The sequence below is a fragment of the Protopterus annectens genome, chromosome 3.part1, assembly GCF_019279795.1.
Source record: "Protopterus annectens isolate FY-2018-M chromosome 3.part1, PAN1.0, whole genome shotgun sequence".
Lineage (NCBI taxonomy): Eukaryota > Metazoa > Chordata > Ceratodontiformes > Protopteridae > Protopterus > Protopterus annectens.
Window position 1 is genome coordinate 1,880,748,177 of NC_056732.1, and position 27,425 is coordinate 1,880,775,601.

Sequence of the window (27,425 nt, forward strand, 5' to 3'; positions counted from 1 at the left end):
CTCCCACTGTTATTATCCTAACCTTTCCTTTTCAGCATTCTAACTTATTTCTTTTCCTATGCCCATCTTCTATTCTTTTACTTCCTTCTCTTCCTATTAAAATGTATCACCCTGCACACTATGTATTGCTTAGACTATATTTTTCTATCTCTCCATTATATTGGTATCCTACCACCTATTTTTGTTATATTTCTTTCAGATTGTAAACTGAATTTCATTTACTTATTTAGCTGCCAGAATTGTATTATTAAACATTTTAATCTTGCAATTGTACACTGTATGGATCATTTCTCCCCAGGCATCCCCTGAAAATGGGACATGTGCCTAGTCAGAGTTTCCCAGCAAAAATTATGACTTAATAAATAAAATAATAAATAAATAAGAACACATTAAATAGAAAATACATCATCAACCACAAACGTTATCAAAAACTCAAACTATCTAAAAAATATTCCACTGCAAACACAAACAGTATATAGCTAACTAAGTATTGACAACCTTTAAAATTACCAGAGACATTAATTAAATAATACCCTTCTAACATAAAACTTCACTGGCAATTACAAAGAAATGCAATGCATTAACTAAACATTTACTATAGAGAGTGCAAATTAGTTTAAAGTTATTGAAATACAACAGACAGTTTCAATCCCTACCCCTTACATATGTGTACTAACTCCATTGTCACACAAAACAACACACATGAAAAAAACCTTAACTGGTTTAATTCATTTTAAGTTAATCTGATATTTGACTAGATGAATAATCGACAAAAGTTAACAACCACTCTAGTCAATCAACAACATGAGTTTTTATTAACTGAATGACTTGAGCTTGTGTGTGTGTGTGTGTGTGTGTGTGTGTGTGTGTGTGTGTGTGTGTGTGTGTGTGTGTGTGTGCGTGCGTGCGTGTGTGTTTGTTTATGTGTGTGTGTGTGTGTGTGTGTGTGTGTGTGCGTGTGTGCGTGTGTGTGTGTGTGTCTGTCTGTGTGTGCATGCGCACGTGTGTGTATGTGTGTGTGTGTGTTTATGTGTGTGTGTGTGTGTGTGTGTGTGTGTGTGTGTGTGTGTGTGTCTGTGTATGTGTGTGCGTGTGTGTTTGCCTGTATGTATCTTTATGTCTTATTATACAAAAACTGAGCTGCTTGAATGCCACTGCTTTATAAGAATAACAACCTATGGAACTACGAACCTTGAACATAAGAAAAATTAAATCAAATGTAATTTAATACATAATAGTTGGACATTTTGTATTTTTTGCTTTTATTTTGAAAAAAAAAATAAAAGTCTAGAGCAAATGATAAAACAGTTATTTGCTTTCAGATTCAGCACCCTGTGCGTACAATACATGTCTTTTTTATTTTTGCAAATATGGCTTATATAATCATGTTGAGCTGAGGTTTTGCTGTATGTGCTTATGTTTGGGTATGTATTATATTCTTGTTTAGTACCAGCACTAAACGTGTCATCATTATTTTGTAAATGTCTCTAAATTTCTGTGTGAACCATAAGAAATAATTTTCACTTTCCCAAAGAGATGAAACAAATCACAACAGAAGATAAGAGAGACTATATAAACAGTAACTAAGTTTCATGACTGTTCAGATGAGTGTAGGACAATGCTCGGTAATATATAAGTATACACTGTTTTCCACTTACAAATGTAATATAAACTAAAACTTTTACTTGGGAGAGATCTCATAGCACATTCATGACACTGTTGCTTTTGCAGCGACCTTCTCCTTTAAGAGACATAACATTAATTCTTCTCATTGGACGAGCTATGCAAGAAGTGATCCTTACAGCCTGTGTTTACATCATTTCTGTGTAAATCAATGGTCAGGGTCGGGAGGCAAAATTCCAGGAGAGCATCTCATCTGGGACAGAGGAAAGCTGTGATTAAAAAAACTCCTTTCTCCAAACCATTGAAGCTGATCTAGGCATTTATACAACATGACATCTGTAAGTGAGCCTGCATCAGTTAAGAAATCCAAGCCATCTAGGAGGCATAAAAGTATAAAAAGACATACAAGTCGGATGTACTCTGCCTACCATGAGCAACTTAACAGGTAATAGAAAGAGCAGCATTAGAATAAATAAATAACTCGTGTAACTAAAGAACTGTATTCAGATAATGGATAACTTATAGAACTAATGTCTTACACCATGGTTATCTGTTAGCAGTACAATTAATGTAAATATTAATGGTAATTAAGTAAAATAATCAGACTTTTCCAGAAACATACAGTTTTGTCTTCAACACAGATTCTAACTTGGAGAGTAATAGGTGGTAATTTATTCAAACTCTGAATACTAGACAGATGGCAGCGGCACATTCTGAGAATTATTACCCCTTTTCTGTGTGCGGTCTATCTGTTAAACAGCATGATTAGAGCTGTACGGCTCTATACGTTAGAAGTCATTCTCAAGACGTTAGCTGGCAATCTAATAACAGTTATGTAAAAATTAAAATGGTAGCACATTTTCACAAATATAGTATAGAATCATGATGTTTCTTTCAATTCATTACAGTAAACAATAAAAAGAAAATGAAATTACTTTGTTAATATTGTTAAAGCAATAATGTGTTAATGTTTTTAACATGCTTTTATAAAAATTAAATGTTTGCTCTTTGACTTGGCAAAGACTGTCATAAACATTAGTAAAACACTGTCAGTCAAAATATTTATTTGCTGTTCAGCTTAGTCTGCATGTTAAAATATAACAAAAAGCACAAAACGTCCTAGAATTTAGAATTTCCATTGAATATTCTGCTTTCACTGTACTTGCATTGGATTACAATTAATAATACCGTTCTTCTTCTTGTCATATGTGAAGCAATTCAGAAGATGAAGAAGGCACAGGGGATGACAAAGCAGAAAGCAGTGACCCAGAAGAGATCTTTCAAAATATTCAGATACAAAAGGAAATCATTGCCAATATACGCAGCAGGCCTTGGCCAATGAGGAAGAAACTCAAAGCACTCAAGTAAGTTTTACTTAGTGTTGGCATACTGCCAGCAAAAAAGTGTGGAGTAGCCTTTAGAGGTGAGAACAGTGCATATCAAACTGTTATAATGCAATTATATTCTGTGTTAAATGACCATAATATAATTACAACGTACACACTGCAGAAGGCCACCTGCAAAATGCAACCACAGAAACTGTGACTGGCGATGTATGAAAAATGAAACGACTGTTTTAATTAACTTACGCTGTCTGCAGATGTTATTTATCACTGAAGCCTTTGTTTGTATGTGACTAGCAAATGTCAGAGAGACTGTGTATGCAGCCAGTCAAAGTTAGGGATTTAAATATCAAATGAATACCTAACAGTTTTGTTATGAATGTGATTGACAACATCTTAATTTATTTGAAAGTGACTTTATACAGACCATTGAATTTAACTGTATAAAATCTGGCAAGTTTGGTAAAAGATGAGTTATAAAACTTCAGGCAAATGCATATTTATTCTCTTTTTAAAAAAATACTGCAAATGTGTTTTAACACTAATAATGATACATTTCAGAATAATAGCTATAAACCAAAATCAAGGATGTTTTAATATATTATTCCATTTAAATTTAAATCTTTATATCTGGTATTCTTAAATGCATTTTCAGAATTTATAATTCAGCTTTTATTACCACCATATAAATGTTGCTTTTTTAACAGGGAAATTGCTGTATGTACGCATGCATATGGTATGACGTCATTGGTAAAAGGACTTTAATGTATCTGATCTAGGTCATGCTAGTGGCAGCCTGCCCTCTATTTTCATCCCAATTCTTCTTACTGCATCTCTTATTAGATGACTCACTGGTTATATATCACACCACCCTCCCATGGGGATGTTACTTTTATTCACCACCCTTCCCATTGAAAAGTATCTCTTTTTAGCCAAGCTAAAGTTAATACCATCATTCTGTAGAATAGACCTCCCACCATCTTTCCTTTTCAGGCAAGTTCCCTTAAACGACCATCTTCTTTATTTTTCCCAGCTTATAAAACAACAGGTTTGCCATGCTCTCCTCAAACTTTTTTTCCCTCTGTCCCATTAATCAGCCAAGTCACCATCCACAGAACCCTCTCAACTAACTTAATGTACTTCAGTTTCTTTTTATGGATAACCTTAATGTCGTTGTTGCAGAATTCACAGCATCAAGCAAATATTGATTTATTCTTAGAAAATGTGTGTGAAGGTGATATGCATGGGTACTTGATAGTTGTTCAGTTTTATGACTTTATGGTGGATGCATGTTAAGAAATATAATACTAGTAATGCAGATTGTGGAATACACCTGCTTTGTTAATAATAAAGTTCAGACTAGGAGCATTGTTCTACTCACAGAACAAATAATTAGTGAATGATGGGTGATCATTAACAGATGGCTATATTATTTAAAATGATTAAGAAACTAACCCTAATTCTGTTGTTTAATAGACAACAGTCTTGAACAAACTACATACACAATATATATATATATATATATATATATATATATATATATATATATATATATATATACACAATATATACATAACATATATACAATATATGCACAATATGAAAATAAGTCATAAATGTTTCAGTTTCAAAAATAAATGCAAGAAAGGGACCATGTTTAACTAAAGAAGCACTCTAAACTAAAGGTTGCTTCCAGCTGTGACTGGGGAATTTTGAGTTCCATAGACAATATCATACAGAATGCCATTGGATAAAAATCTCATATAAGCAGGGTCATGTCCAATCTTTGCTCTACTTTACATCTGATATTGCCCCACAATATTGCCAAGCTTTACATCCCATAAATTCATGTACACACATGTGACACTGCATGCTTATAACCAATTAAGGTTGTGTTTTACATGATGGCTGTTTGGACAAAACCTCATACGTAGATGTGAGCCACCGTACATGTCAGAGTTTTAAATAATATTTTAATTATTCCAAGGCATCAACTATATCATTATTAATTGATGAAGATTTCAGACTCTGATACCTTTTTGAACTGATCTTTTAATTGTAATGATTTAAAAATCCAATCCATAAAGCTACTAAATTTTAATTAAGGTATTAACTGGCAACCAGCATAATTCATTTCCTTTATACAAGAGAGAAATTGCTACCAAAAATGTCTAAAGGATCTGAATTACTTTTTGATAAAATGCAGTAATGTTTTAATAAAATGCAACAAGATAAAATAGAATAATGAAATTTAAATTTGACCCTAATGATAAATACATAATAACAAAATATAAAAACTATTCATAATCTCATAGCCTGTAGTGTACTATAACAACACAATAAAGTAAGGAATAATGTAGGATTTTATACCAAATTTTAAAAAGTTGAAAAAATACAAACTTATAAAATATGAGTAAGTTAAGGTACAGCATTCTGAAAAAACATGAGTATTCAGTGTATTTTAACCACCCGTGAAACTAGATAAAATTAAAAAAAAAAAAAAAATTCCCGTTGTGGTACTTTGTGCTTTTTTTTAATTGAAAGTCAGCTTTATATGTCATTCTATATTTACCCACATTTTTACCTGACTTACTTACTTCTACTGTAGAATTAATTTTGGTAATAGATGGACAGTTTTTGGACTGTTTGGAAATACATTTGTGTATCATCTCATATAGAATATGATACATCTCAGTAAAGCATTTTAAAAATATGTAAGTTAAACTGATTTAGTTGAAAAGACAAAGCCACTGCTGTCTGTGTCTAACTGCAAATATTGCCAATCCATATCAGCAACAACATTTTATTATAGAGACTAAGTTGGTAACACTGGGATGATAATATAACAAAGGCGACATATGCTCTGTTTCTAAAGACTACAATAACATCTTTTCATAGACAAGGAGCATGCACATTCATTAGAGACCACTCAGAAACCGGTGTACTTACGTTTTATACCAAGTACATCAGCTGTTCTTGAAACACAAATACCATTTACTCTGATGTAAAAGGCATCTGACCATAAATTCAGCAAATGATTTATGTTTTATTTAACATTGCAATTCATAAACTCACACAATAGCATATAATACAAAATGTACTTTTAACTTCCCTTTATGAGCATGTTACTCAACCTCTTAGCACAAGAAATCTGAACAAATCCTAAAATAGGGGGATCAAGGCCCAGAAATAGGGACAGCTTTTAAATATTGCTCTTACAAACTTAAAAAAATTTGCTAGAAAATAGGATTTCTATTAACGTGTTTTTTCTGAAGTCTATAAGTCTGAAACTAAACTGTACGTCATCATTTAAAGTGACTTCAGTCCTCAGTGAGCTGCTAGAAAAACACTTTTTATGAGGAACAGACCACAAATATGAGAGAACAATCTGGACAGTTGAGAGGTATGTTTATGAGTAGATAGGATATGTTACGCTGTTAAATATTTCACCGGTAACTTTGTAGGTCTCACACTCTTCCTTTATTTATTTTACATTTGCTGACCGTGGTAATCTGACTGCGCAGAGCACATTTTCACTGGGTAGGAAACCTCCAAAAAAAGAAAAATGATCTTTATCACTTTATACAGATATGCAGTTACAAACTTAGGACATGCTTTTATGAAATGTAATTAAAGGAAGGTAGTGGAATAAGTATGAAGCAACAATCTGAATGGTAGAAATCGGTGTGTAAATGTAAAGATGCGGTAAAGAAGGACAAGCTGACCGCAGGAGAGTGATACACGGAGGAGGAGATGTTTAGGAAGTCAGGATGCAGCAGACAAAAAGGTTGGACAAGGAGAAAGATGTGAGAGGTATGAGTGGAGTAGAGAGTTTATTTAGAATACATGACAGCACTTCCTACAGAGCTGAAGTCGTTCATACTTGCAATCTTACCCTAAAGGTCCATTCGAATCATGCTGTGAAGCACCTTGAAAAAAGCTTTGATTTTGGGATGAGCTCTGGCATTTTATTATGTATTCCTTAAATGTGTATACTTCCAGTGTTTTTCCTTTGTATGTTTTTTCCATTTAACTTTGTAAACCTTTTATTTATTAAACTCTCTTGTTGTTATACTTTGCCAATTATCAGGGTCATGGCAGAAAAGAGTCCTTGGACCAGCCCACTTACGCAGTTAACAAATTCAAATACAGAAATGAATATAGAATTTTTATTTTTATTTACCATTAGTTGACCTGGCTAAAGCACTGATTCAGGTGGAGCATATTCAGGCTAAAACTGGAAAAAGTGAGAACAATGAAACAAGAGGTAAACAAGTATTTTACAGGACAAATAACAAACACAAATACAACAGTAACCATGCAAAACCATTTTAAGAACATGGGTAACACATCTTTACTTAAAACAATATAGTATCTGGCAGGTGGGGTGGACGTTTAAGGTTCTAAGCTGTTAATAAGCTGCTTCCTATAGAGTCGTTCCACCTTCATTTGCATATTATGTGATTCTGAGAAAGTTACCTAACCAGACAGTGCTGTCAGGTTGTCTCTGAAAAGGAACATTTATGACCCATAGGCTTACCTGGTTGATAAAAGTATAAAACAAAAATAGTACAATGAAAGGTATACAAATCTGAGGAATAAATTGATAAAGATATAAGAAGGATGACTTAAACATGACAAAACCTGCTATTGAGAAGGAAAACATTTGGTTAAAAGGACTGAGATGTTTACATAGTGAGAGCTTATGTGATACAATAGCCAGCAAGCATGAACATTATAGCAAAGTAGTAGGCGTCCGTCTAACAAAGCATGAGTCTATATAATATTAAGGTATATACAATTCCATTTGTAGAGTTATTGCAGGATAGTTTGGGCTATTGTGACAGGATGACAAGGTAGACGGTAGAGGGCATATTAAACAGCTAGTAAAGTACAGGAGAGGGAGGTGGGTACTGTAAGGGTGGAGAGTGGGATGGAGTGATAGAGCTTAAGTTAACATGCATGTTTTGATGTTATGTTCATAGGTTTTCAGGGGAATACTTGGCTATCAGTCTGTAAACTATTATAAGCCTAGCTATTAACCAGAGCTCAGAATCAAACCTGTACCTTGTATCTGTGATATAAAGACCTTAATCATTATGCCAGTCCCTCTCCTCCCCTAAACTCTAAAGTACAGAAAGCAGCCAATTGACAGTCCAGCCCCTTAATCCTCAGTGCTGCTTCCCTTTTAGAACACTGGGCTTCCCAGGATATGAACTTAGGGCCTCTTGTACCCTAAGTGAGAATCATGCCCTATGAACAGGCAGAACAAAGTAAGCATAATGGAGGTATGGAATTAATTAATATCTAGTGGAGAAAAGCATTGCAAGCTACTCTTGTGTGCAAAAGTTTCTGGAGCTGAAGTCTAAACCTGGAGAAAAAGGTAGTGAGTAAACTGTAACAAGAAACTTATTCCATAATCCTGGAAACTGTTGTAAAATGCAATGCCTGACAATTAGTGTACAGGATAAAGTCATGGGCCTCCTAAGGGGTGCTTCCTGTGTTTAAAAATGAAGGGTTTGATTCCTTCCACCTCCATATATCTCCTGTGTGACTCAAGTCACCTGACCAAATAGTGCTACTGGGTTGTCCTGCAGTGGGACACTTGAGCTCAGTGGGTTCCTGATTAACAAATTACTAATATAATATATCAGTCATTTTTAGTAATGTTACGTTCTCCATTCTCATGACAACATCCTCAACAATGTTTTCCAAGTATGGACTTTCAAACACAACGGGATCATATTTTGCTTGTAATCTAGGCAAAGGTTACCTTATAGCATCCTATATGAAACAAAATATAATAATTCCCAAAGCCTTTCAGAATAGTTCCAGTTTTCCAACCCTGTGAGCTTCCTAATAAGGAATCAGAGAACCTTTTCAAGTTGTTTCAGGTGGTTTATTTAAAGACCACAATTATGTTTTTCTTAGTGAAGTACAAGGTTGTGCAATGTATGCCCTATGATTACTAAACATGGTGTTAGAAAATATACAGAATAATATTTTCTGATTTTTGGTAGCTGCAAACTAGTCAAAGTTTACTTTCTACTCTACTGGTAGGAGTTTTGTGTCTCCTGTTATTCATACATTTCAAATGCTAGTGCTACTGCCTATGATTTGACTATTTATTTTGTAAACATACATTGCATCCTTTTTACAAAATCAAGTGGCAAACAAGGTCATTCCCATTGCTTCAAGTATGCGTTTCTATAGACCATCATGGAGAACTTCATCATCTTTAATTATGCGATTATATTACCCACTTAGCAATTTTTAGCATATCTGGTAACCTAGAGTCCAATTCATTGTTTCATAACTGACATGAGTAGCTCTAAAAGAATCAGCCCCTTACACATAGCCATTTGAGTCAACATAAGTAACCCCATTAGGATAGATGGCAACCCGTCCTCTGCCTCCTCACTACCTCTCCTTATGTCCGCTTTGTTGACCAGTATTTTACGTCTTCTTATGTCCGGTTTGTTGACCAGTATTTTACCTCTCCTTATGTCCGTTTTGTTGACCAGTATTTAACCTCTCCTTATGTCCGCTTTGTTGACAAGTATTTTACCTCTTCTTATGTCCACTTTGTTGACCAGTATTTTACCTCTCCTTATGTCCGCTTTGTTGACCAGTATTTTACCTCTTCTTATGTCCAGTTTGTTAACCAGTATTTTACCTCTCCTTATGTCCACTTTGTTCACCAGTATTTTACCTCTTCTTATGTCCAGTTTGTTGACCAGTATTTTACCTCTTCTTATGTCCACTTTGTTGACCAGTATTTTCCCTCTCCTTATGTCTGCTTTGTTGACCAGTATTTTACCTCTCCTTATGTCCGCTTTGTTGACCAGTATTTTACCTCTTCTTATGTCTGCTTTGTTGACCAGTATTTTACCTCTTCTTATGTCCGGTTTGTTGACCAGTATTTTACCTCTCCTTATGTCCGCTTTGTTGACCAGTATTTTACCTCTTCTTATGTCCGGTTTGTTGACCAGTATTTTACCTCTCCTTATGTCCGTTTTGTTGACCAGTATTTTACCTCATCTTATGTCTGCTTTGTTCACCAGTATTTTACCTCTCCTTATGTCCACTTTGTTCACCAGTATTTTACCTCTTCTTATGTCTGGTTTATTGACCAGTATTTTACCTCTTCTTATGTCCGCTTTGTTGACCAGTATTTTACCTCTCCTTATGTCCGCTTTGTTGACCAGTATTTTACCTCTTCTTATGTCTGGTTTGTTGACCAGTATTTTACCTCTTCTTATGTCCGCTTTGTTGACCAGTATTTTACCTCTCCTTATGTCCGGTTTGTTGACCAGTATTTTACCTCTCCTTATGTCCACTTTGTTCACCAGTATTTTACCTCTTCTTATGTCCAATTTGTTAACCAGTATTTTACCTCTCCTTATGTCCACTTTGTTGACCAGTATTTTACCTCTTCTTATGTCCGGTTTGTTAACCAGTATTTTACCTCTTCTTATGTCCGCTTTGTTGACCAGTATTTTACCTCTCCTTATGTCCACTTTGTTGACCAGTATTTTACCTCTTCTTATGTCCGGTTTGTTGACCAGTATTTTACCTCTTCTTATGTCCTCTTTTTGACCAGTATTTTACCTCTCCTTATGTCTGGTTTGTTGACCAGTATTTTACCTCTCCTTATGTCTGCTTTGTTGACCAGTATTTTACCTCTCCTTATGTCCGGTTTGGTGAACAGTATTTTATCTCTTCTTATGTCCGGTTTGTTGACCAGTATTTTACCTCTCCTTATGTCCGCTTTGTTCACCAGTATTTTACCTCTTCTTATGTCCAGTTTGTTAACCAGTATTTTACCTCTCCTTATGTCCGCTTTGTTGACCAGTATTTTACCTCTTCTTATGTCTGGTTTGTTGACCAGTATTTTACCTATTCTTATGTCCTCTTTGTTGACCAGTATTTTACCTCTCCTTATGTCTGGTTTGTTGACCAGTATTTTACCTCTCCTTATGTCTGCTTTGTTAACCAGTATTTTACCTCTTCTTATGTCTTCTTTGTTGACCAGTATTTTACCTCTCCTTATGTCTGGTTTGTTGAACAGCATTTTATCTCTTCTTATGTCCGGTTTGTTGACCAGTATTTTACCTCTCCTTATGTCTGCTTTGTTCACCAGTATTTTACCTCTTCTTATGTCCACTTTGTTGACCAGTATTTTACCTCTTCTTATGTCTGGTTTGTTGACCAGTATTTTACCTCTCATTATGTCCGCTTTGTTGACCAGTATTTTACCTCTTCTTATGTCCTCTTTGTTGACCAGTATTTTACCTCTTCTTATGTCCTCTTTGTTGACCAGTATTTTACCTCTCCTTATGTCCGCTTTGTTCACCAGTATTTTACCTCTTCTTATGTCCTCTTTGTTGACCAGTATTTTACCTCTTCTTAAGTCTGCTTTGTTGACCAGTATTTTACCTCTTCTTAAGTCTGCTTTGTTAACCAGTATTTTACCTCTTCTTATGTCCGGTTTGTTGACCAGTATTTTACCTCTTCTTATGTCCGGTTTGTTGACCAGTATTTTACCTCTCCTTATGTCTGCTTTGTTGACCAGTATTTTACCTCTCCTTATGTCTGCTTCGTTGGCCAGTATTTTACCTCTTCTTATGTCTGCTTTGTTAACCAGTATTTTACCTCTTCTTATGTCCGGTTTGTTGACCAGTATTTTACCTCTCCTTATGTCCGCTTTGTTGACCAGTATTTTACCTCTCCTTATGTCTGGTTTGTTGACCAGTATTTTACCTCTCCTTATGTCCGCTTTGTTGACTAGTATTTTACCTCTTCTTATGTCCTCTTTGTTGACCAGTGTTTTACCTCTCCTTATGTCCGGTTTGTTGACCAGTATTTTACCTCTTCTTATGTCCGGTTTGTTGACCAGTATTTTACCTCTCCTTATGTCCACTTTGTTGACCAGTATTTTACATCTTCTTATGTCCGGTTTGTTGACCAGTATTTTAGCCTCTGAATTAAATATGTGGATTAACATTTAATGCTTTTCATTTATCAGTTATTTTTCTTTGTGGAACAGAACTGAATACCATTGAACAGTTGAGATAAACAGTACGTACTGTCAGCCTGCAATTACCTCTTTAATGAATGAATGACTGTTCAAAAGTGACCCCTTGATTCCATAGTGCTCCATACATATCAGATGTAGGTGGCCTATCTCAGTTTGGATAAGCTCTGCTATGACTGTATTCCTACATGTAACAATAATACAGACCCCCTATCCCATGGGTAGGGTGGAATCTGCATTGTCCACCCCTGACTCAAGTGCCTGACCTTCAGATATATTTCCTTCCCAGCACCATGGCACAGGCTTTCCCAGAGAGGCCAAGGAGCAGGATATTTCTGTAAATCGACCACACTCTTCTGTGAGTACATTCATCAATCAGCAGGGCAGTCCTATAAATGGACCACAGTGTGTTTACAGTATTGAACATAGAGGAGTCTAATATTCACATAGAAAATCCTGGAGAAAAAGGGGTGTGGAGGGTTAGGTGAGGTCATGACAGGGGCAGATCCTGGTGTTACGTAGGACTTGTGTTTGCTTCTTTTTGAAGTGCTTTGGGTGGGAGATGGTTCTTATGAATGAGGGGAGTTTGTTCCAGGAGTAGTTTTCCAATCTTTTTGTTAGGTTTATAGATATCAAGGAGTTGTGGGTTGGAGGTATGGAGAAGACAATTGGGGGTGTAGTAAGATACAAAGGAGGAGGAGAGAGAGAGAGAGAGAGAGAGAGAGATAGAGGCAGGATGTAGGTTTGTATAGAATGGAATGTGTGATATGAAATTGTGACATTGGAGTTGGGGGAATTCTAGCTATTGAAGTGTATTGAGAGCAAGGCAGTGGTGAGAGTTATGAGGTGAGTTAGTATAAAATCTAGTTATTTTGTGTTATGCTTGTTCTAGCTTAGATAAAAGTGTAGATGTTTGTAAAGACTGGGGTTGCACAGAGAAGTGAGGGAAGGGGGAGTGCCTGAGCTAGTGAGAGTTTAGCGTCTGAAGTGAGACATTTCTTGTTTCTGTATAGACCTAGTTTTTGGTGGGTATTTAATACTTTACTAGATATTCAAGTTAAATGTTAGTTTATCATTGATAAGGGCACTTCAAACCTTAGTGTGGGGTCCTGCTTTAATGGAGGTCTTGTCAAGGGATGTAATGACAAAGGATGATTTATAGTGGAATAGAGGTCGAGGAAGGAAAAGCAAATGTTTTGTTTTGTTGTGATTTTTTTTTTTTGGGGGGGGTTTAATATGATCTGATTATTAGAGAGCCACTTTTTAATGGACAGGAAAGAATCTTGGGTGTGTGCGTGGTGATGAGAGATATTGTTGGAGATGGAGATGAGCTTAGAATTGTCTGCATATTGAATAAGGGAGGACTGATTGCAAGAGGTATGGAGGTCATTGGTGAAGATATTGAACAGAAGGGGACCCAGGATAGAGCCCTGGGGGACACCAAATTTAATGGGTAGGATGGAGGAGTAGGATGTGAGCCATCTGACTGATTGTTGCCTGTTGGAGAAGTAACTAGTGAACCAACCAATGGAGGGCCCAGAGAGATTGAGATTAGACAGTTTAGATAGAAATAAAAAGCATGAAACAGTATTAAAGGGTCTATATTAAATTAGCGAATGCTTAGAAAAGCGAACGCTAATTCATCAACCCCTTTTAAGCGAAAGTTTAAAATCTCAAACACCTGGAACAGCGATTTTTTTCACAGTTTCTAGTGGGTTATTATTTGGGAAATGTGGGAGTGGAAGGGTTTCCAGGGTGAAGAATTTTGTTCACGGTAGATCAGAATTCTACTGGGTTGGATTTTTTGTCGCATTATGGTGATCTGAAAAAGTTTTTCTTATCTTTGTTAATTTGTTTTTTGGATGGATTCCTGCTTTCTTTGTAGTTTTGGAACAGAGATGGTGATTTGGTTTTAAACCAAGTTTTCCTATTTTATGCATAAGGGATTGAGTTTCATTAGAGAGTCAGGGGGCATAATTAACTTTAATTCTAATTCTCGTAGTGTGGGCAAGGGAGTTGAGAATGTCAAGGAATATTTGATTACATTTTTACACAGCTTCATTGAGAGCGGGCTGCCAGAGGAAGGACCAGTTGATGTTTGATAATATGGAGTTAAATATGTCGGCATTAAAGCTTGAGAGTTTACAACAGTCTCTGTATGAGTGTGTTTTAGGTGATTGGACAGAGTATATTTGGATGTGGGTAGGAAGATGATCACTCAAGGTGTCAGGTAAGGTGCAGGGGTTGTGGTAGAGGTTAGAGGTATTTGTGAGAATCCAATCTCAGATTGCATTTGTAGAAGAGGTTTTGTGCATGCATGTGGAGGATGTAAAATAAACAAAGATATAGGGAATCTCCCAACTCTGGATCCCACACAGTTTGGTTTTGTGGAGGGATCATACCTGCTCAACCTGGTTGACTTCTTTGAGTCAGTCACCAGAGCTGTGGATGAAGGCAAGGTAGTTCATACAGCCTACCTTGATCCGGCCAAGGCCTTTGATACCATTCCCCACTCAGGAATCATAGAAAAACTCACTAAGCTAGGCATCAACCCCTATATCACTAGGTGGGTTGCAAACTGGCAAACAGATAGAACCCACAGTGTGAAAGTAGATGACTCCAAGTCAGACTGCTGACTTGTTACGAGTGGAGTCCCACAGGGTTCGGTCCTGGGTCTTCTCCTGTTTGGTATCTACTTCTCTGAAGTCCAGGCCAACATGAAGGGACTCTGGCTGACAAAGTTCACAGATAATTGCAAGTTGGGAGCTATTATTAACTCCCCAAGTGATGTTGACATCGTACAGAAAGGCCTTAATGACACCAACGACTGGTGTCAGAACCATGGCCAAAAGCTCAATGCCAAACATGTGTCATCATCCCCCTTGGGAGAAACCCAGTTCCCTTGAATTACCACACTGATGGTAGTCCACTGAACACAGAAGGCATTTAAAGATATCAGGGAACACAGGTTGACAGCAACCTCTCTTTTGATCACCACGTTGCCACTGTGGTCAGAATGTCCTTCTATGTGCTACATCTCATTACTAAGGGATTTGCATCCAGAAAGAAAGAGGACATTGTCTTCCTCTACTCTTCCCTCATTAGGCCAATCATCGAATACAATGCCCCATTTGGCATGTACCTCACTAGACACCTGCAACAACTGGAGAGCCTGCAAATGTACCTCACAAAGAGGATCACAGGCCTTAAACACTTGTCCTTTATGGACAGACTCGAAAAACTCCAACTATTCTCTGTCTCATATCACCTGCTTATTGACTTACAAAGCCATGTCTGACTCAGCTCTGTTAGAAATGCTACATCTAAAGAAATCATAATCCCTCCACACCACACGCTCCAGAGACCTGAACCTCATTACCACAATCAACAGAACAAGCTGGAGGGACAGGTTCATAACCCAGAAACTACCCATGTTATGGAACAGACTTCCCACACATGTCAAACAGAGCACCTCACTGGCCATCATCGAGAGAAATCTTGATGGGTGGATGGGTAATAGAAAGTTCACCCCGGGGATCACTCCATTGGTGCTACTCGACAGAGGCACTGGGAACTAAGGTCGGGTGGCATGATGCCAAGGTAATCCTATGTGCTAGGCTTGTAAAGGCTCCAGGGCCATTAATCTAGTACACAAATATGAACCTATGAACCTGTGTGACAAACTGGTGGAATCCATGTAAGTTAATACTGAGTTATGGGGAGTAAGATATTAATTTGGACCAGTCAATATTAACGTCTCCAAGGGTGACAGTTTTGTAGGATATATTGTATGAGACCCAAGATAGCATGTGCTCAAGGGTGGGAATATTATTGCCTGGAGGGATATATATGGAGGCTATGGTGAATTATTTGTGTGAGTTTAGGTGGCAGTTAAGAATAAGTAGTTTAGCAAGGTGGAAACTGGGCACAGGAATGATTAGGGGTAAGAGGTTGAGGTGATCAGAATAAAGGATGGCAACTCCTACACCTTTTTGGGGGGTTCTGTTGGAATGATAGATGTTACAATCACATGGTAATATTACATTGTTAGTGATATGAGGTTTTAGCCATGTTTTGGATATGGTTAGAATGTGTGAGGTGGTATGGGCTATCCAAGCGAGAAGTTCAGTGGTTTTGTTGATGAGGATTTGGATGTTCAAAAACTAGATAGTTAGGCTTTGGGGGGAGGGAATGGCTGTGAGGGTGGGTTGGAGAAAGGAGGGGGAAATGGAGAATGAGGTTGTGAGTTTGGTGTTGGGAGATGGGGTAGGGGGGCCAGGCATTCCTCTCAACTGTACAGATTTTTGCAGACTGTCCAGATATTTGCATCATATTTTGGTCCATTTTTTATAAAATTGTGGTTTTCTGGCAAATCTTTGGCAATTCATTAAAGATTGAAGTCAGAAAAAATAATGACATACATTTGAGTTTCAGACTGCACATCCTTCAGAAAACTATTGCTAATGCAAAACTTGTTATTCTGTCAAGTATGTTGGAGCAATATTTAAAAATTGTCCCTATTTTTGGGCTTTTGCCCTCCCATTATTTATGACTTTGTCCAGATTAATTGCTCTAAGAGGTTGAGAGGTGTGGGGTCAGGGTAGGGGTGGATGTCTCAAGAAAGAAGAAATATAATTGTATGTATAGTAAGTGGTGTATGGAGAGGGTAAAAAGTGTAGCACTTTATTTTTTCATTTGCAGGAGAGACAGGTGTACTGAAGTATTTTGTATTTGTGTGGGCAAATGTTGGAAACATTATAGAGAGATAGGCTGATTGTATAAGAGTGAATAGTGTATTATTAGTGAGGGTCATTTTGGCAGTAGGAGATACATTTGGGAGACAGCGTGTAGTGTGGTATGAGGTTGAGACTGTGAGAAGGATAAGGACTGGGGGTGGTGCATTGTAAGGTGTGAAGAGTTTAGAACTGGGGATAGAGAGAGATAAAAGAATGAGGAAGTACTGTGAGTTAAGTGAGGGTATGCTTGAGGGGGAGTGGTTATTGAGAGGAAGTGGTTGTTGATTGGCTGTGCACTTAAGGAAGGGTGTGGTTGCTTGAGCATAATGTAAGGACAGTGGGAGTGGGTTGGAATGGGAGTAGGATAGGGGAGTGAGGTGGAATGGAGTGGGTTGAATCACAAGGCCAACGAAGCAGCATCAAGGAAATAAAACCAATCATCTAACTGCAATAGGATACCCAGAGTCAGTACTCGTAAACTGTTAGCTTAAAGTTTCTGTAAGCTACTTTATTACTTTTGATGTCTGATGTTTGATTTTCTATGACTGGAAACTATAAGACTGGTTTACTAGACGTTATCAATTGTAAAAAGCCAGGTCTTAATAGGAGGCTTGGGGAAGAAATAAAAAAGTAAAAACTTACAGGTGTGGGGGGGGGGTCTGAGTGTGTTAACAGAGCAAGTTGTGAAGCAAAAAATAAGTTCAGACATACACTGCAGGCTGATAACAATTGTTCATTTCTTTCTATAGTTGAAGTGGAGTCACACAATGAAGGTGCCCAGGCAGTGAGAGGAACCCTTTCAGGTAGTGAAAACAGGGGGCTGTAAAAGAAAAGAGGAGGACAGACTGTTATGGTAGGGCACAGGGGAAGGGAAGAAGAAAAAGGTCAATGCATTTCCCAATCACAAAGATATAAAAACGAAACATTACCCCTAAAGACCTCAGGTAAGTTCAGGCGCACTATAGGATATCAGGGTATCAGCTGTAATCAATTGCAATACATATCTCGACAGTGTAAATAATCTCCAATTATCCTCAGTACCTGTATGTACTGAATCAATATGTACATCTAGCAAACTAGCACATTCAGTAATTAAATAAGGCTACCAGGATGTTGTATTGTAGGTAATATTGTTAGTTCCCAATTCTGCACTAAATACAACCATAGATAGCAGTATTGTACGCTACACAGTTTGACCAGTAAAATGTAGAACAGCTTTTACCATGCTAACAGACAATTTCAAGGGAGACGCACTGAGCAAAAAGTGTGAACAGGTTAAAGCTAAAAAATGACTCCAGTTTTGCCATCAGATGTCTACATTACAACGATGACTAGAGCGCAGCTTCTAAAGAAGATAGTGATAATAGCAGAGTATTACAGACAATAAAAGTAGATTTTGATTTGCACACTTTAAACACCAAACAATATAAGATGAAATAAAACACAATAATAATAATAATAGCTCCTAGTTTGCACTCTTTAAAACAAAAAACATCAGGACAGGTACAGACAGCAACTAAAAAATTCACGTGGCATGCACAAGACGACTGAAATGCTGGGGATTGCTGTGTATTGCCATCAGTATTTAAAAATGGCGCTCAAGGTCCATGGGAAATAAATAACTGAAACGAGTATTTAACAGGATCTTCCATTGAAGCATGATACAACGGAGTAGTTTCATCCTGCTAAGATTCTCCCATTAGCATACTTGTAGTACAGCTATTTAATCCACATACAGTTACACATGTTCTGTGCTTCTCTGCTTAGATCTGGTGTAATATAGATACCTTTGAAATGCTGTGTCATGCAAGCATCTGTGCACAGGCCATGAACAGAAACTACTGCACAAATTGCAACTGGGCAGAGGAAGCTTTATGAATCGCATATCCCATAATACTTCATGAAGGCACGTGAACAGCTTTCCAATGTAAGAAAGGGGACTATGAACCCCTGCCACTGTGTCAGTAATCTAGTTTAGTCTAATTAGTTGGTGAGCAGGCCAAGCATCACTCCCAGCCTTTTATTCCACAGATACCTGTAATGAGGGCACAGTCAGTCATAATAGTAATATTTATCAATTCATAAGGTCAGAACTGTGCTCTTAATACTTCTAGGAACACAGGCTTAATAAAAGGATTAAATGCCTCTAGTCCTTCCCAGGAATCTAGATTCCTTTTGAAGTAATCAATATTTTCTGAATTATGTACATAAATCAGCAAATTATTCCAAGAAGCAAGTATAGTATTTTAATATCTAAGGATGGTGCAGTGGTGCAGCGGTAGTGTTGTCACCTCACAGCAAGAGGCTCTCTGGTTCGATCCTTGGCTGGAGTGCCTTCTGTGCAGAGTCTACATGTCCTCCCTCTGTTCATGTGGGTTCCTTCCCATGTTTTAAAAACATGTGTCTGGAGCATTTCTCCCCAGGCCTCTGCTGAAAATTGGCTTTGTTCCAAGTCAGGCTTTCCAGGTAAATAAATATACGAGTGCCTTAATTTAGTTCTAACATCTAAATTGAAGTTAAAGCACCTATGTTTTGTTGTCCTATTACCTTCTTGAAGTTTTGAATTTGACAATAACCTAAATTCCTCACTCTTGAAGGCTTTAAGCAAGCAATAATGTCCAACAGGGTGTGTGTTATTGTGTAAAAACCCAGGAGCATTATTTATACAATAACACACACCTTGGAGGGCATTATAATGCTTAAACAATCAGCTCTGTTAAATTGTTTTGTATTTTTAATAACTATATATATATATATATATATATATATATATATGTGTGTGTGTGTGTGTGTGTGTGTGTATTCTTTAATGTTTTTTTTTCAAAATATTTTATTAAGTTTTTCAAGAAAAGTAAAAGACAACAAATGACAAACAGTATTCTCATTCTACGACAAATTATTAAACAAGGTAAAAACTATTTACAATATACACATAGGCCTGAAGCAAAACTGCAGATCACAGTTAAAATACACAAGTTCTTTAGTATAAGTATCAGTTCAGAAAGAGTTGTGGTCCATTTGTAAAGTCTCAATAAGTGCTAAACCTTTTGTCCAAGGATTACTAACAAATGTCTTTGGATAGATAATCTTTAATGTTTTGATGTAAAATAGTTCCTCTGCCTGCTGGTTCAAACTTGCTGGCAAATCATTGGGGAGGTTGAAGTCACTGAATAACGAGTTACATTTGAGTTTCAGACTTTATACATTTATGTAAAAAAAGTCTATAACTTTATTTATTGTCATTATTTATTTTATATATAATTCACCATCTTTTCTTCAAAAGTCACCTGTTTTAGTTGGGATTAAGGGAGGCAGAGCTAAAGCTGTGTCCCTGAGGTATGGACTCCATATGCATGTTAACATAAATCTTGTCATTCTAGCTTTCTAATTTTATAAGAGTAAAACTCTGTCCCTGTTTTGAGGCATTGTCCCCCATTATTTTAGGCTTTATCCAGATTTCTTGAGCTAAGAGGTTGAGAGGTATAAATACCTCTTAATTTTACGTAAACAAGTTGCATCCACAGCTCAATGTCTCGCTCTCTCACACACATAAATATGCTCTTCACTCTAGCATCCATACACTCACACATGCAGACAGAAACAGAAACAGACAAATACATGCATGACCAAGTATACACACCTACACACTATTCTATTTTTTAATTATACATTTGTTTTAATTTTACACTCACTAAATAGCAAAAGTACTGCTGAGTGAGTGTAAATAGTGGCTCGACTGAATGTCGCTCTCACCTTAATGGATGTATATACAGACACACACACACACACACACACAAACACACACACACATTATCTAAATGTTCATTCACTTCCTCATATTTATTACTTGTTACTACAGAACCTATTTTATAGTCATCTGCATAGCTGGGGATTGGCATAATGGTGTTTACCTTGTAGACATAAAGTACAGGGTTTGATTCTCACCACTGGAGAAATTGGCCAGGCATAAAATGGTCTGCAAAGACAGCTAGCCTAGTACTAATCTATGTTCCTGTATTCATCCAGAATATATAGTCAAGTGGTACAGCTGAGAGAACCACGCTGAAGAACATGGGGCCCAAGCACAGAGCCCCAAGGATGAATCTATTAACTTTTCTGGCTTCCTAAGTGTATATGAATGTGAATGTGTTTTCAGCCCAGTAACATACCATGGTAAAATACATGCCTCTATGAAAAAGGCTATGCTTATCAAAAAAAAAATGAGTGATGCTCTAGTCCCTTTCACACCTGACAACATTGTGCTCATTATAACTTAGTACCTAAATTAAATTGTTAACTTAATTTCCTAAAACAGTTTAAGACTATGAAGGCTATGCTAATTGCTGGGAATAATTCATGCTGATTTTAGCTTTGAATATGCCAATCAATAAATTACAGTAACTGTAAGATGTTAAGCTTGATCTCCTGCATTAATGTGGCTGTATATCTATCTGTCCAGCAGTTTCACTGAACAGATAAAGTGTACACTATATAGTGACATGCTTGTTTGTAAAACTAACAGTTTGATAGCTACATTTAATGACCATCAGCACATTTCAATATAGGTAAATGCTATTATTATTTCAGCATTGCACACAGTAATTTGATTATTTTTGTGACATGGAATAGTATTGCATAAAATTATATTACTTAGTGAGGTATTTATTTGCAGACAAGCAAAGGAAATTGTACTGAAGTATGAAGGGAGATTAACAAGAACCCGAGGTTACCAGGCAGCAGGAGCAGAGGTAAGTCAGTCACTGGGTATAAATTGTGCTTGTTGTTTATAACAGCTGCTTGGAAAGGATGTATATGTGATTAACAGTATAAAAAGTACATCCTCACTTAATGCTGTTCTTCATTTCACCTCCTTGCATCTGCACTGTTTGCTATGTCCACTGTGCTTCAAACTCTGCAACAATTCTATTTAGATTGTGGGAGCATTCATAGTAAAGATACACTTGTATGAGTTTAACCTGGCTCTTGATTTAAGCATACAGTGAAATATCAGGGTCTGCCACTCTTCTTATCTACCTGAGTAACCAATTAAGTGCTGAGAACTTTTATTGCCATTATATAATTAGCTATTGATTAGAACTGTGTACACTAGCCACTTAAATCTGCTCAGAATACAGTCCGTTACAGCAGATTTGCCAGTTTAGGTTCAGCAACATTTTCACATTATCTTTATGACTGCAGTCTGCAAGCCAGCCAAGCTAGGTTTGTGCTAGTTAAGATTTCTGCGTAGAGCATCTGAATTAGTGCAGAAGGTCTAACAGCTTTTTCAACAATTTGCTGCCAGAAATGTTTCTTTACTTAATTAAAAACTCCATTAAAGTATGCAATAAAATCTTAGCAGAGTAGAAGTTAATTACATTTTCCATTGAAGATAAATTATGTGTTTTTCATACAAATGGCAGGCTTTTCGGCTCTAGCACTGGAAGCCTGTGGTTATTTTCATTTTTGCTTCCCCCTGTTTATTATCAGGTATTGTATGGACATTTTATCATATGTTATATTTTTTGTTTGTAGTAAGAATACCACAAATCTCATAAACCAAATAAAAAGCTATTACTATTGATAGCAATCAATGTTTGAATACAAATTAGGGAAATATGTCCCAACAAAATGAGTAGACTGTTGGTAAGACAAAAGTCAACCAGAGTATGGCTATGAATTACAGATAATTTAATTTTATATGCAACAATTTACACAAAGAGAGACAAAATTAGAATTCTGAATGCGGAGCAGTACTTCTCTGCGGGGATTGATGTGACAACTCATTCCACATCTAGGTGTAGTTTTCCTGTATGGACTAAATAAGTAAGGATTTAGCATTTATCTAGACAAATACACAAATGCTAGCGAATCAGTTATTTGTCAGTCATATGTCAATAAAATAATGTGCTTTTGACTTAATCCAGGAAAGTATGGGTGTGCTTGTACGTGCACACATAAGTGCATATGACTGTCACTGTAGCCCTGAGTGTGCAGTTTCCATAGGAACAGTGTACACGTTAAATGTGATTCATTCTGATGAAACGTGCCAGAAGGTGATTTTTGACTGAGGCATGTAATTCATTATCTGCACAGCAGTTTGATTCAACAAGTCCATGTTTAATACTCCCATTCAGAGCTCGAACCTGTGGAATGTTGCAGAGACTTTTGCTGGCTGCAGCAGTCATTCATGTTCTGTTATTTTTGGAGTCCCCCACACATTCTGTTACTGTCACTTTTCCAGATATCAGGTACAGCTTCTCCCTTTGTGTCATTTCCCCAGTTATGTACCTTGTACAGTTCCTGTGTTATTGTCACATCCCCACTTACATATCATGTACACTTACAGTATTAACACGACCTCTGCGGTTATGACCAGTTATTAACACTTCCCCAGTTAGGTATGAGGTACAATTCCCCTGTTGCTGTCACTTCCCCAGTTATGTACCTTGTACAGTTCCTGTGTTATTGCCACATCCAAGAAACACAGCAAGCTGGTTACACCGGCTGTTAAAAACGGAGCCTTTTGAAACAGTTTGGAAAAGGCTTACTTTTTATTAAAATCCACTTATTTGACAACAAGGTAAAAAATAGAAAAAAGACCAAATACTGTGAAACGCTAACAGCTTTTTTCGTTCCACACAATAGTAGAACTTCCTCAGACAACGGTCTTCCATTCACTGCAGTATTTAAAATTGGTACACATGCTTGCAATTATCGTTAGTAGCATACAATTTGTTTTTTAAAGTGCCAGTACTTCCAGATGTAACCATGCAATCGCAACATTTACACACATTTATATAAACCATTAATATAAACCATAAATATGTTATATTAACTAAAACCAATGTATTAACTTCAATGAATTTATAATTAGATATATAAATACATAAATTTATGAATAAATAAATAAATAAATACATGATTAAATTTATTCCCTAAAGACAGTGGTTGTGTTAGTACCTTTATATAGTACCTTTCAGGTACTTTACATATTTTTTACTAATACTAAAAAAAGTTGTTCATTACAAAATGTATTGAACCAACCTGTCATTTAGGGCAGCTCTATTTAAACATTTTTTTATTGTTGTTATTATTGTAATGTGTGCATCGAGTACCTGCCATCCAAAAATGCTCATAACTGACAATAGTACCAATAACAACAAAACAAATTAAAATTAAAAATTAAAACTAGTCCCTGAACGAGACCTATTTAATAAAAAACATTTTATATAAGAATAACCCTATTCAACAGAAATCACCCTTAAAACTACCTCAAAAGATTTTTAAGTTTTAAAATACATGCTATGGAACATGAGTCATTAATTCCTGGCTCTCTACATGCAGCTAGGCGTAGCTGCCAGGCTAATTCTCTTTTCTCTAGTTCTAGTTTCAAAAAGTTTTCATTGACAAAATTAATGTCTGAATTCTGTTTGTTGATTCCATCAATAACCATAAAGGTAAAGGCATGGCCGTGGTTGTTTCCACAATGTCTTGCTAGGGCATTTTCTTCCTTGGACTTTGCAATTGCATATAAATGTTCGTATATTCGGTCTCGCAACCGTCTATCCATCTTTCCAACGTAAAATGACGGACATTGCATGCACTGCGCCAAGTAGACAATACCCTTAGAATTACATGTGAAAGACCCCTTGACATAATAACTGACTGACCTAATCATAAATTAATTTGATGTTTCAATGTTCTTGCAATATTTACATGAGCCACATTTCCTGGTTCCCCCTTCAGTCTTTAATCTATTAAGTTTTGTTTCAAGTAGTCTTTTCATATTTGTGCCCCTTCGGTATGTTATTACAGGGTTAAAATTCAACACTTTAGATATATTTTTATCCATTGAGAGGTAACACCAGTATTTCCTTACTATTTTACCTATATCTGTTGCTTCTGGGCAATAGGTAAAGGTAAAGGCGATTGAAAAATTATTATGTCTACTTTCATCTATCATAGGCCCCTGGACTGAGGTATTGTCTGTGTGCTCCTGTACAGTGTTGTTAACAGTAGTCTGATTAATAATCTCAGTGAAACTTTCATTGACAACAACCTTTTCATTAGTCAAAAGGGGTGAATAAAAACCTTTTTTCCTTTTATCCATCACTTCCTGGAAAATATTATCCAGGAAGGATTTAGGGTATGCCCTCCTTACAAACATTTCATATAATAACTCACATTCTTCTTCAAATTCACTTTGTAGCGTGATCATCCTCGCTGCTCTAACCAGTTGACCTTTTACTACAGCTTTTTTCTGAAAGAGAGGATGCATGCTAGTGAAATGAAGAAAGCTGTTGGAATAAGTGGCCTTTCTGAAGATTTTTGCTGTAAACATTCCCTTATTTTTCCTCAATTCTACATCTAAAAAATTAATAGTACTCTCCTGGAAGTTATAGGTAAACTTCAAGAAGGTTGTTGTTGAGTTTAGGAAGTCCACAAATTGACCTGCTTCCTTTTTGTTACCTTTAAATAAAATAAAAATGTCATCCAAGAATCGCCTATAACAACAAAACAATTGTTTCCAATGGCTGTTAAAAATAATATTGTTTTCCCAATGGGCTAACACCAAGTTTGCAAAACTGGAGCCTACTGGTGAGCCCATTGCCACTCCGATTTTCTGCACAAATAGCTTACCTTCGAATGACACAAAATTATTTTTCAGGATAATGTCTAGTAGTTGTTCAATTAATAAACATTCATTATTGTTTGCCCCTTTTGATCTAATGAAGTCCACTACCCATTCAGTCCCCAGATCGTGTGGGATGCAGGAATACAAATTTACTATATCAACTGTTAAAAAATTGATGGTATCATCATATGTTATAGATTGCATATGTTGCAAGAAAGCCCATGAATCTTTTAATATTTGATGTTCTGCCTACACATATTCCTTTAAATAACTGTCTACTAGTTTAGCACATGGGTAAGGCATTGACTGCCTTGCGTCAACCAGTGTCCTAAAAGGTGGATTAGAAATGTTTTTATGTAATTTCGGGATCCCAAAAATCTTTGGGATCCTCGGAGCTAACATTGTTACATAAGTATATTGTTCCAATGTTAATAATCCATCCGTAAATAAGTCACTGAGAAATATTTTGATTTTACTATGTGCTTGATTCATTTCATTCCTGCTGACTGGTTGGTAGGTGCTACTTTCTAACAGTTTCAACATGGTGTTAGAATAATCGTTCTTGTAAAATACCACCAAGCCTCCACCTTTATCAGGCTTCATAAGCCTGAGGGGCAACTCTCTTAATAGGTCTAATAAAGTTTTTTCTTCCATAGACAGGTTACATTGTGTTCTTTTTGGATGTTTAAGGACTTCTCTAAATTCATTTTCACACAAATATTCAAAAATATTTAATGTACTATTCTGAGGTGGATTAAATGTACTAGCAATTCTCAGATTATTTACTATTTGTGATGGTTTCCCAAACATTAGGTTCAAATTTAATTTACGGATAAACAATTTAAAGTCTACAAGCAGTTCCGCAATATCACATTTTTTGAAAGGAACAAAAGTCAACCCCTTAGCAAATAATTCGACCAGTATATGGTCTATATTACACTCGGTAAAATTATATATAGAAAAGTCCCCCTCGCTGTTATGCAATATTTCATATAGTTTTACCTCTGTTGATTGTAATTGCTGCTGTTGCTGCGGGTATTGTATTTCCGTTTGAACCCCTGTGTTTGATTCGTGTTCCAATTCACCCCCCTCCCCCGTTTGTAGTTTTTTTGTGGCGCTTGATATTGATTTTGGTTGTTGTCTGTAGTATACACCATTTTTGAGTTTGAACCACTTGGTTCACTTTCAAAAATATCCCCCTCAGTATCTACAAACTCAACGTCTGACATTTCCCCCATGTCTGGGTTACTGGGAGGGTTCCTTGTAAACTTTTGACCCCCTTGTTCCCTATAGGTGGACTGCTTTGCAGAGCCTTTAAAATTATTTGTAGCTCTTTGAAGCGTGGATGGTTTTGGGTAAGCTACCCCTTCTTGGTAAGCTTTCATGTCCCTCTGCAATTTTTTGATTTTGTTAGTTTTAAGCTTCGTCATCTGTTGAGCAATACTGGAAAGGATTCTATCATATTCAAATTTGTTTCTGTTAAAGTCCACATCTGTCCTTATATCTTGTTCAAGGGCAATAGTCTCTTTTGTTAACATGTCAAGGCTGATTTGATAATGATTCACCATGCATTGCATAACCTCTAGACCATGCTTGTTAAACAAAGTAGTCAAATCGTTGAAAAATTCTGTCCCATGTTCCAACCCAGAGGGATATGAGTGATGTCTCAGACCCTTTGGGACAATTTTTTCTTTAATACATTTATTTAGGTAGTTTAATTCAAGCTGCAGTTTTTTTGTCTTAAACAGTTTGTAGTCAAAAAGTTTCAATTTGTCCATAAGTGAACTGTTGTTTTCATTCATGTAAGTAATTTCATTACTTGCCTGCAAGCTGTCCATATCTAATTCAAGATTCAGCCACGAACCCACATTAAAGTTATTTTCAGTACTCAAGTCATGGTTACTCCGGCATCTTGTGTTGCCGTTAGCTTCCCCATTCAGGTTACGTTGAGATGGAATCAATCCATTATTACTGCGTGAGGGTTGTGCATCCAAAACTGTTGTACTGGCACTAGTTGTTGAAGTTCTAGGATCTCCGCTGGAGCTGGTAAC

The 27,425-nt window shown here is 36.5% G+C and overlaps 1 protein-coding gene across 1 annotated transcript in view; it reads left to right on the plus strand.

Moving 5' to 3' along the window:
* The first annotated feature begins 1,850 nt into the window (after nucleotides 1–1,850).
* Nucleotides 1,851–27,425, plus strand: part of TMC3 (transmembrane channel like 3) — a 1,325,854-nt gene continuing 1,300,279 nt past the window's right edge. The window contains exons 1-3 of the mRNA XM_044067925.1: nucleotides 1,851–2,068; nucleotides 2,838–2,987; nucleotides 21,412–21,487. Of these exons, the coding sequence (XP_043923860.1) occupies nucleotides 1,953–2,068; nucleotides 2,838–2,987; nucleotides 21,412–21,487 (342 nt within the window). The 5' untranslated portion in view covers nucleotides 1,851–1,952. The remainder of the gene's footprint in view (nucleotides 2,069–2,837; nucleotides 2,988–21,411; nucleotides 21,488–27,425) is intronic.